This window comes from Salvelinus alpinus, chromosome 2 (genome assembly GCF_045679555.1).
Source record: "Salvelinus alpinus chromosome 2, SLU_Salpinus.1, whole genome shotgun sequence".
Taxonomy (NCBI): domain Eukaryota; kingdom Metazoa; phylum Chordata; class Actinopteri; order Salmoniformes; family Salmonidae; genus Salvelinus; species Salvelinus alpinus.
Window position 1 is genome coordinate 124,428,584 of NC_092087.1, and position 11,609 is coordinate 124,440,192.

Genomic DNA, 11,609 nt, shown 5'->3' on the forward strand with positions numbered 1-11,609 from the left:
CCATAATGGCTTTCAGGGTGGCCTACTCTGGGCTGCACAATCATGAGCATAAGGGTATTCAGTTAACACAAATGGGACGTGCTTGTAAGGGCGACCCCGTCGAGAACAGTGTGTGTGTGTTTGTGTGTGGAAAGAATAGGGAAAAGGCATTGTGTGTCAAAGTGGTTTACAAGGGAAGGAGACCAAGAATTGTGGGAGGGGGATGAACTCTCTGCGTTTGGAGTATTTTAACAACTAATAGTTTGCATAGTTAAGGGAAAGGAGAGACGTAGAGACAGTTGTTAACAATGTTAAGGAATTGTATTCATCTTCAAAGGACAACATCACGTATTAAACCCAATAAGTGTTCGTATCTCGACAACAACGATTCAGAACTTTTTACAGAACAGCAGTGACATTTCTCAAATGTATCTTTTTTACAGAACACTTATAAGTGTTCTATCAAAAACTAACAAGTTTAAACAAGTAACTATGTTTGTAATTCAGTGTCTCAATTCCACATCCCCCCGCCCCGACCGCAATAAACACAATGGAAAGTATGGACAAGGCACTGCGCAACATTTTTCCAATATATTCTCCAATATTTACATTGAGAACCAGAAATCAGAGTAGAAAACATACAGGATACTGCATCACCAGTGCAAATCAAAAACGACTTGTTTGAGTGACATCCCCTCAGATCCACACTGGGACTTCATTGAGTTTTGCAGTCGACGTCCCCTTCATTGGTTCCCTTCAGTTTCTTCACCTCCCGGAGTAGCTCGTGCTCAAGCGTTAATATCTCCTTGGGCTTCTTGTACTTGAAAGGAAAGACAGAATATGTCATTACCTCTACAGAAACCCCTTTCCCTTCCATGTACATCCTGTAGTGTAATGTTTGGCCTGAAGTGGGATAACACAGAGGCTCCTTATTCCCTATATAGTGCACTACTTTCGACCAGAGTCGGGCTCAAAAGTAGAGCACTATATAGGGAATAGGGTGCCAATTTTAACAAACACAAGGAATAAGAAATCGAAATAGTACAGAGAAACAGATTATGATAGGTATACACATAAAGTAACGGTCAATCTCTTCATCAGATACTTAGTAGGCTATCCTAATGTTTGTTCTAAGTAATTAATTCAATGATTCCCTTGAGTTTATAGGCGTGTTCTGATACAAGTGAGATGAATACAAAAATATAGTTTCAATCTAGTCTCCAGTATCACCTTATAGTTTAGCCTCAAGTTTGCCTATCAGTCTCTGTATATTGGATATAAGACTTGCAGTGTAAAATCATCCAAGGTGGGATTTGAGAAGTACTGTAGTTGGTTTGTTTGTTGTTGTTGTCAGGAGTACTTACACTGACAATTAACGTGTTATTGGCGTGGGTGAAGTTGAGCGCGGAACTATCCAATGGCAGCTGGCTTCGGTTCAGATCAGGAACATTAAACTTCTTGTAGTACCTGCAAAGGATAACACACCGCAGTGGGAAAAGGGTTTCTTGAGCGCAAGAGATCAATATTTTTGTCAACAGTGCCACCTATAGGAGAGCCAGCCTCACTTACATATGCAGAACTGTAACAAGCACTGACAAAGAAAATAAAGGAAAATATAGGAGGCCTTCTCCATTGTGAAGATGTTACAACTGTATAAATTATATAGACTTTGAATGTGGCATTACTTTTCAGGGACCTGTAGTTAACGATATCTGAAGTGATATAGGCCTAGCAGTTTATCAGTAGATTTCCAAGGAGGGGAAACATATCAACTGTATGCTTAACTATTAAAGCATTTTGGCATGAGAGTGGAATAGAGGCTATTCGGATGTTACTTTTTGTTATTTGTTCGTATGATGCAGCATCGTTGATCAGGCTCCACTGAAATGTTGTAGACCTCTTTGGGGTACGGAAGGTTCCGGACTCTCCACAGGAAACTGGTCTTTGTGTCTTTGCGCATAAATACAGGCTGAGGAAATACAACAGAGCATTGTACTGTTAAATGCATACTGTTTATTGACGATTAATTTAATAGTGAAATGATGAAAATTAAGTTAATTCCACGATCGTAAAAGCATTAGTTGACACATTTGGATGAGTACTGTTGGTGATAGTGAACTAGAATCAATTAGCAATTTAGATCATGGCCTGAAATATAACAGATGTAAATATTGTATAATACAACTCACGTTTGAACAGTTTTCCTTGATAACATCTGATTCCAAACAGGCTACAGTAGATGGGACTGGCTCTCCGACTTCTATCTCCCATGGTCCCTGTCCCTTCAAGGTGCTTTTTGAACGCCACTTTCGTACTGCAAAGTAAGAATACATGTAAGTAACAACAGCTGAGAGTGGAAATAATATAATGCACAGGAAGCAATGTAGCTAATGCAGGATACTTTTTTAGAAGATGTTGTCTAATCTGAAACAAGCTTACCAATGAGCTCATCTGTTGTCAAGTCATATTCTTCTGCCATTTCTTTCCCATCTGTAAAGAGATAGTGTATCTTCCTTATCCCTGGAAAGAGGTTTGCAAAGCACCAATAGAAATGCATTTAAATGTGAATTAGCTAGCTTTCATCTTTGCTAAACAGATTTGCTAGGCAGAGTGAAGGTTAGTGTTAGTTAGCAGCTAATGCTAGCGAGCTTATAATTGACACTGAAGTCTTACTAGATGAATGCAAGGGTAAATGATTTGATACAAAACACAATAATGATGATAACTTGTCTACATCTCTCTGTTTCACTCACCATCGTGTATTAAAGCGGTTTTCGTGGATGCTTTTAGGAGAGCTGACCAGCTCTGCACAGCCATATTGCAAAAAACGGACACTTCCTAAAACATCACGTGTAGCCACGGCAACGGAGGTCATCGTGAAACGTATAATTCATTTATCCTTTTTTTAAACTCCATAATCTGTCAAAAACATGTTTACATTTACTCAATAAATAATACATACTTTTTTACAATATTTTCTCGAAAAATATGTAACTTTGCCGTGCAAGAACAAAAAATAGGTCTATAACGAACCGGAAGTTAAATTATTTTTAAACCATCTGCATTGTCACATTGGTTTGTGTTTTGGTCGTCCAAAGGGTTAAAACATGTATTTTCAAGAGTTTATCGACAAATGATGGTAAATTAGTTTAATAAATATATAACGTAACATATTTCAGTGGAGTGAGTGAATCCCAGCTGTTCGAAACAGTTAAATGGCCGTTGTTGTTGTTGTCTGCTTGCTAGCTAACTTAGCTAGTCAGCTAAAGTTAGCTAGCTAGCCAGTGTCAGCTGTCACATTCTGTTCTATATTTTTCAGGGCTCCCCTTTCCCTGGCGAAATGTCTGCCTACGGAATTATGAAAGCTTTCCCCAAATTGAAGAGAGCAGGGGCACGTGAGGAAAAGGATGCCCTGGCAGCAAAGAGGAAGTCTGATGAAACTGTACCTGTTACAGGTGGGCCGTGTTTGAGAGCATCAAATTCGTAATGCATTTTGTGCAGATTGTGACTGATTGACAGATCTACAAATAATAAGGACTTTATAACGGTAGATCAGTCAGCAGTCGACGTTGAACAAGCCCTGTGTGTGTAAAACTACTTTTTCACAATCCCATTTCAGGGAGTGCTTTCCAGGGCGTCACCGTACACATATTACCAGCAGAAATCGGGAACGTCAGATCTTCCAGAGACAGATTGTCCAGAATGGAGGCCACACTGAGAGTTCTCTCTGTCCCACAGTCACCCATGTAGCAATGGATGACAGTATGGACTGTAACAGGGCTCTCAGGCTGCTCAAAGTGGACAGGCTGCCCTCTGGAGTTTATCTGTTGAAGTGCACCTGGCTTAGCACCTGCATCAGTGAGCAGAGACTGCTGGATACAGCAGACTACAGCCTACTCAACCCAGACAAAGACATGGAAACTACAAAGGACGGCGTCAAAGAAGACGTGCTCAACAGTATCCCACTCCCAGCTACACAGGACATGAAGCAGCCGATTTCTGATGAAACAAAACCAGATGAGTCAACAGAGACTGTAGGTTGACGACCACATAACCATTAACCATAACCCTGTCACTGCATGATGGCTTCTTCTGGCCCTAATCATACACTTCATTACTTCATGTATCCATAGGTCCAAGACACTAAAGATGAATATGGCGTCTCCCAGAGCGATCTGGAGGCTCTGATCAGTGGCTTGCACCCCAAGGACGAGACCCCCAGTACCGCCACTGCCCCCTCAGACCCCCAACAGAAGCCTCTCAGGGAAGTGGGTGTGTGCCCAGTCCTCCCAGTCCAAGGTTGACAACCACAACAAGCACATCACAGATAAAGTGGAGGTGCTGGCCAAGGCCTACACGCACCAGGGGGACAGATGGAGAGTGCTGGGCTACTCCAAAGCCGTCAACACCCTCAAGAGCTACCACAAGCCTATCACGTCCTATGAGGTAGGTTATTTAGTCACATATCTGCATAGTTGGTGATTATGGTCGGCCATTTTGTATTTGTGTCAGCATAATTCATTCCTGTCTCTCTATTCACACTATTGCAAACATTGTGAAATGTGGCTGATAGGTTGGTTGGTTTACGCAATTGCATCCCTGTTATTGACAAGATGGATGCGTTAATCGGGTATTGATGGATGCATAAATTGATTGCTGCTGGTTCAATTTCAGGTGGCCTGAAAGGAGTCCTTAAAGGCCCAGTGCAGTAAAAATTCTGTTTTACTGTGTTTTGTATCATATTGTACAACAGCTGATGAAGCCATTGAGGAAATGCTTCCTTTTAAATCAATGAAAGCTGCGTGTTGCGTCAAGCTCAAGAATCACGTTCATTCTATCTTGTGAATTGAAATAGTTGATTATTGTTGCATATGGCCTCGGCTATACACCGATGGTTATTTTACATAGATTTCTGAAGTCACGAAGCTGCTACTACTAGCTAGCTAGCTACATTGACTATCTAGCAACTTGTAAAATTAGAGGATAATTTAGTACAACCACTAGTACCTGCAAAAAACTGGGCCAAAGCTATTGTACTTACGCATAATCAATTAATATGTATATTACAGTAGGAAAAATAGAATACAGACACTCCCCCTCTGCTCCTCTCCGCTCTCAAAACAACGTGCTCTGTGTAGCAAGTAAAACGTCACATTGACGAGATGCTGATGGAAAAGCAACTTGACGTGTATAGTGGAGTTAGAGTTAAAGTGTGACAATGTGATCAATGTTATTTCCTGATATTTGCTTCATTTGTTGAAAACACAATCTACATAGGACCTTCTAATCAGCATGTTTTGCATGGTTTGACAAGTTTTTTTTTAATAAGGTTGTGCTGCTGAGTACCGGCGGGGGAGGCCTGGAGGAGGGTAGTGACCCCCGTTTGAACTTAGAGATATTTGCATTTTTTAACACCTGTAACTGCCATTTCTTGCAATATAAATACAAAAATGATAACAATTAAAGTAAGAAAAATAAAATATGCTGGCACAGCTTCTCTCTTCCATTCTTTGGGGAAAAACCTGGGTGGAGTTTCAGCTTGGTAAATTAGTTAGTAGACCAGTAACAGAGTTCCAAACCTAGTTTTCTGTTTTTCCCTCCCCACTGTGACAGTCCTTGCTAAATTCTTGCTTCAGAAAATTTGTTTTTTGCTTAAAAGCAATTTTTGTTTATTTTTGACCATTTGAATGGAAAACTATTACAGTAAGGTACATCATTTTTCTCCAGAAAGATTTGATATTAGTATAAAAATGGCTGCAGTGGGCCTTTTAACTCCATGTAATTGACTAAACCATGCCTAATTTCAGGAGGCCTGTAAGATCCAGGGCATTGGCAAGAAGATGGCTGACAAGGTCATGGAGATCATGGAGAGTGGGCACCTCTGTAAGATAGATCACTTGGGAGAGGCAGTGCCAGTACTGGAGATGTTCACCAATATCTGGGGGGCAGGGGCCAAGACTGCCCAGCTTTGGTACACACAGGTTAGATGGATTGGTTGTCACACAGTCAGTCTCTCTGTCTGTGTGTGTCTCTCTTTCTCGCTCTCTGATTTTGCATGCAACACTGCTATGCCTGTGTAAGATTTGTTATTTTTGTATTGTGGAGTGTGCAGTTATTTTAGTGTTTGATAGTGATACCATTCGATTTGACATGAGCTAAAAAATATATATATTCCATCTTAGGGGTTCCGCACTTTGGAGGACATCCGCACCAAGGCCAATCTGAACCACAACCAAATAATTGGACTCAAACACTACGACGACTTTCTGGACCGGATGCCCAGAGAAGAGGCAGTCGCCATTGAAAAAACGGTAACACATCTCCCTCTTATTGTCTCAAGCACCCACATTAAAGGTCAATCAATGTTGAAATGTAACCTTCTAACATTATATTAGTTATAGACTAAACAGACCTCTTCTTCCCACTTCATCTAGTGGGGTTAAGAGAGTTTCTTTAGAAAAGTGTCTCCAGTCCAGTACTCTAACCCCCTTGCGAACAAGAGATCTTGTGAGGTGAAATGCTACGGGACCTCAAAGCCAAGTTCAGATGTTTTAAGTTTGCCTTGGCCCCTAAGCAGACTGTCAGTCCAGTCCTCCGGGCCTGGTCTGTGTGTGATGGAGAAAGCAGACATCCCACTCTCTGTCAGAGTCCTGCCGGCCGCATCCCAACTCACTCTTAGAAACTTGGCGCATCATATGTCAGCAGATACCAGGGCTGTGTTTCATTCCAGAAAGGTGTTTCCTCCCCCCCTGCCTCCGTTCACTCCCTTTCATGGTTCTGAGATAACTGGGTGGGTGTAAAGCAAGAACTCATCTAGATTACGCCCATAAAGATAGAGGACTCATCATGGATATAACCCGTTTTAGCATGGACATTGCCATTGAGGGCTTCCACCACTTTAAAGTAGTCAACTGTGTGAGGAGTCCTGTGAGTTGGGAGCAATCAGCCAATGAAGAAGAAGAAAATTAACTACTTTAAAATGGAGATAGCTCCATGCTGTCGCATGTATGCTCTATGATTCCGCCTTATTGCTTTCATCTGTCCAGTCCTATCAGATCTGTGAAGGGGAGGGAACATAATCCTGGAATGAAACGCGGCCCTGGTAACTGGGAGCACCGGGTACAAAGCCAGTTGTTTTCATATAGTATGACTTGGATTTCCCTGTTGCTTTCGTGGCTGCCAGATATAAAGTGCAGATTAGAAAGATGACTATAGCATGTGTCCTTTTGACTTGTGGCTTGTCAAGATAATATGTAGTGTCGTCAAAATGTATCTGGCTTGCTTGAATACGGCTAATGCTTACCTGTTGACCGGCAAGGCTTTATGAAAATACACCATTTTCTTTTCTAATTTCAAGTAGGTAATATAAATACAATTTGAGGACTTGTCTTGAAGATTCAACACGTGTACATGTTATTTTGAGTCCAAATATGAATGAGAAACAAACCAAACTTTCTGTTATAATGAAGGCCCCTGAGAGAACATTACTGGGGAAAACTTTGAAACATAGTCTAGAACCCATAACCATTCATTATAAATACATTGTATGCAAAGTGGTCCTCCCCACCACTGGTCTGGGATCCAAGCTGAATTGCTCTTTTTCACAGTTGTTTTTTAACTGAGCCAATAGTGAAACACAATAGTGTATCAGAAAAACAATAGGGAAACAGCGATTCAATTTGGATTCCCAGGCTACCCCACCCCACTGCAGATTTGACTGTATTTCAAACAAACAAAATGTCCCTGTCCTGTTGTAAATGTATAGGTAAGAGAGCCCCCACCATATATTGTATCCCAAACGGTAACATTTTTCACTGTATGTGAAACAAAGTTAATTCAGTGTGGTCTAGAGTTGGGCGATTATATGCTTAAATTGAATATTGTGATATTTGACATTGATGATATATCATGATGTGCAAGACTATACTCTAATTGAGCTTTACAAATCAAAACTGTGCAGTTTTATCAGTTAGGCTGTATCAATATGTTGAAAATGTAGTCTAAATGAATGAATTAAGCCTTCTTTTTTTTTTGCCATACAATGAATATTTAATGAGAATGTGACTACAATATCGTAAATAAGCACAAAAATGGCCCAGTCTGGAATGAATCAGTCATTAACCCTTTACACTTGTGGGAATTGGCCTATATGGATAGGGCTCAATTGAAATGCTTCTTACAGAAGAAATATGAAAACCACATGCATAACCATGGTAACAATTGAAAGGGAACAGTTTGGAGTTAATGGGAAAATGATTAGACCAAAGGTGAGCCCACAACATTTCACCTGACACAAGACTGAATCCAAACATTACGCTGTTGATTTTATGTGCATTTTACATTTACAGTACTTTTCACCGCATTTGTTGATAACGAAATCTGACAATACTCTGGATACATTCTGTAACATGATAACAGTATTCCTGAAAAATGTGGGGTAGGTGCAACATAAGACAAAACAATTACAAGGGTTTGAGTGAGAGGACTAACTGGTGTCTCCATGTGGCCGCTGTGTAGCTGTAACATTGAGAAACTAGAGCATGCACACTTGTAGTTGTTTCGTTTTAAACACAACCTTGCATCCCCGCCATCACACAATTACTGTTGGTTGTTTACACAATCCCAAAACAGTCTATTATAAATCACAATCTAGGTCAGGTGGGCATGATTTGAAAGCTTGTTCTATTGACAACATGACTAGCTAAGTTATAAGTTAGGCTTTCACCAGATCATTCAGAGAAACAGATGGTAATTTTGGAAAGGAGTCATGAGTGCATTCAGGTGGCAAATTATCTTCAGAATAAACAAACAGGCTCATTCTGTTCAGAACAACTCAGGATATGATGCCATGTCATCTTGTAACTGTCCATCAAACATAGTGATCATAAACGCTGACACTGTATAAGACGTGAATTTTATGATATGGAGATGTGAAGTGCACATTTGGACTCACGGGTGTTTGGCTTGCTTGTGTGACATCAAAGTAGTATTTATTATAATAATCCTCATCGTCTCATCTTTCAAAATACATAGTCCTCTTAACTTACAGCATATCCCTCACTAAGAGAACGAAAAAAATTGCAAATGTTGCCCAAGTACCTGGAGGCAAATTCTTAACGCACGCGGTGCGCAGGTTCAGAACGGCTGTCAGTCCAAACCCATACAGCGCTGTGAAGCGCAGAGCCTGAGCTCTGATGTCATGTATAGTTACTGTACAGCTACTACGTCCCAATTTAGGCGCTTATTAGTGCCCAAATCTGCCATTTTCAACAACTATACGGGTACAGGTACGAGTGTAAAGGGCTACCAACTCAAAACAATTGTTGGATATCGCAAACTGTAACTTTGTTCCTCTCAAGTTGTACATGTACGGTATCTATATGTGAAGGAGGCAGCCCTGTTATTCCATGACAAATGGTAACATATCCCTGTCCTTTTCTACTGTATAGGTGAAGGAGGCAGCTCAGTTCCTGGACTCTGGCCTGTTAGCCATGGCCTGTGGTTCGTACCGCCGGGGGAAGGACACGTTTGGAGATGTTGACGTCCTCATCTCTCACCCAGACGGGAAGTCCCACCGGGGTGTCTTTAGCGAAGTGTTACAGAGCCTCCACCAGAGCGGTAGGAGGGCACGTCCAAATACAGGACATTTGATTTATTAACTGTTGGTGAATTCCCAACCAATTATAGCTACATTAATAGTTTTTTTTCTCTCTTGTATTGACAATTCATCTTCTTTCAACATGATATTATTAATCATGTATTTTTTAATTTAAAGTATTTAATAGTGGGATAAGCTGAGAGCTGGATCATAATTCACTAGGCATGATCGTTTGTGTTTTCTGTTTCAAAACATTTTGCTACGGTGTGCTCTAATGAATGCGACCCGGTTCTTGTTCTTTAAAAAAAGAAATATTCAGGCTTCTGACGGACGACCTAGTGAGCCATGAGGAGAGTGGCGAGCAGAAGAAGTACATGGGTGTGTGTCGTCTGCCAGGACCTGGCCGGCTCCACCGCCGCCTCTACATCATCGTGGTGCCCTACGGCGAGTACGCCTGCTCCCTCATGTACTTCACCGGCTCGGCACATTTTAACCGCTCTGAGGGCATTGGCCAAGACAAAACGCATGAGCCTATCAGAACACTCATTGAACAGCGACGTGTTGAGACAAGGAAGTTTGAAGGTGTATTGGGGGACACCACTACCCACGCTCACTGAGAAGGATATCTTCACCCATCTGGGAATACCTTTCAGGGAACCTCAGGAAAGAGACTGGTGACTGGTGATGTTGATGTTTTTAACACTGGTGGTATGAGGCGATGGTTAAGTTATATATTTTTACATATTTTTCTGATGATGGTGATAGTGGTGAGGTGAAGATCATGCTTATGTATGCAGATTTCAGACAGTGTCATATCAACATGTCAACTGTGATTTTAGACTTGAATTGTATGATAATCTCATTTTACAGAAGGAAAAACACTTAAGATGCATGGTGACTGCTTGGTATGTTTTTATGAAGATAAAGGTGATTACAGAAATATTAAACACTACTTTTAACAAACACTTAGGTAATCCTTGTTTTTAATCACTTTGTTGTTTATTACTATAAAGAATTGAATATTAAACCTCTGTTCTTTTTTATTAATGCCTGTCCTCGCTCTCAAATATTATTGGCTGAGGTAAGAGCCAGCTGGCTCTATTTGCTTCACCATAGGTCAGCCTGCAAAGTGAGTGGTGGTGAGCAACGCAACTCAACACCCATCACGTTGAGCACATGGAACAAAAGTTCTGATCGAGTACACCACACCCAGCCCGAGCCAGAGTCCCCATTTGAAGGAACCAATGAGTGGATTTGATGATGCTGAGCTGGTTTATGGCCATTGACATTAACGGGCAAAAGCGGTGAGGGAGGAGCGCCCTTCACAAATCCAACAGTAATCTGTGCTGCTCGATCATGTAGTCGACAAGGCAGCATGGTGCATGGTCCAGAAACATACATCTCTTTTCCATAAAATACTGTATGTTTGAATTTTTCAAACTAGTTTTCATTGGGAAGGCAGATAGTGTTTTTAGCAAAAGTGATTGCTTTTGCATGTGAAAACACAGAATCCTACTCATTGCTCCACGTGCTTAATTACATCACTTTTGTTCTGAGCTAACTTCACCATGGGCTTTGAACGGGGCACCTGGCTGACGCCCGGGAGACAGCCCAGTTTCAAAACAAATGCAATCAACTTTACTGTTCATTTGAGAAGGCTGCTGCTCCCTCCCGCTTTCGTCTCAAATATATGTAAATAGACCATAAATGTCTGGTTTTGTTTTCTTGGAAAGCTGTGAGTGCTATTATATGATACAATATTAGTAATTGTTGCATTTTTACAGAGTATGGCTGTGGATTGACTGCATTATTTAAATGGAACGTTGGCATATTGGCAGTTAATTTGCTAAATTTATGGAATCATTCCTCTAAAACTGTCTGGCTAACACATACAGTGCATATAAATTCTTCACATTCATTGTTTTACACACTATCTTATCACAGCACTGGCAAACCAAACCATGGTTGAACAACTCCCTAACTCCCTGACCAACATGGCTGATCTTTGGACCATCACAAGAAGGTTCAAATC

General features: G+C 41.0%; 1 protein-coding gene and 1 pseudogene across 2 annotated transcripts; one reads left to right on the top strand and one right to left on the bottom strand.

Moving 5' to 3' along the window:
• Window positions 1–281: 281 nt before the first annotated feature.
• On the bottom strand, window positions 282–3,168 carry LOC139568557 (protein DPCD-like). 2 transcript variants are annotated; one of them, XM_071390472.1, is made up of 7 exons: window positions 3,013–3,168; window positions 2,733–2,898; window positions 2,419–2,499; window positions 2,169–2,293; window positions 1,815–1,948; window positions 1,344–1,446; window positions 282–799 (listed from the first exon to the last, which is right to left on the bottom strand). In XM_071390472.1, the coding sequence occupies exons 2-7, from the start codon at window positions 2,794–2,796 to the stop codon at window positions 695–697; spliced, it is 612 nt and encodes a 203-aa protein (XP_071246573.1). In that variant the 5' UTR covers window positions 2,797–2,898; window positions 3,013–3,168; the 3' UTR covers window positions 282–694. The 2 variants fall into 2 exon arrangements, with proteins under 2 accessions (XP_071246573.1, XP_071246574.1); XM_071390473.1 differs by lacking the exon at window positions 3,013–3,168 and having other exon boundaries at window positions 2,419–2,469; window positions 2,733–2,845.
• On the top strand, window positions 3,035–10,542 carry LOC139568555 (DNA polymerase lambda-like; annotated as a pseudogene).
• The last annotated feature ends 1,067 nt before the right edge of the window (window positions 10,543–11,609 follow it).

What these genes read in the sequence shown, in the direction of transcription:
- LOC139568557 (XM_071390472.1), bottom strand. Translation starts at nt 2,796, where the DNA reads ATGGCTGTGCAGAGCTGGTCAGCTCTCCTAAAAGCATCCACGAAAACC. An exon ending in AACCGCTTTAATACACGATG is followed by an intron (nt 2,500 to 2,732) that starts GTGAGTGAAACA and finishes ACCTCTTTCCAG; the next exon opens with GGATAAGGAAGATACACTAT. An exon ending in TCAAGGAAAACTGTTCAAAC is followed by an intron (nt 1,949 to 2,168) that starts GTGAGTTGTATT and finishes GTATTTCCTCAG; the next exon opens with CCTGTATTTATGCGCAAAGA.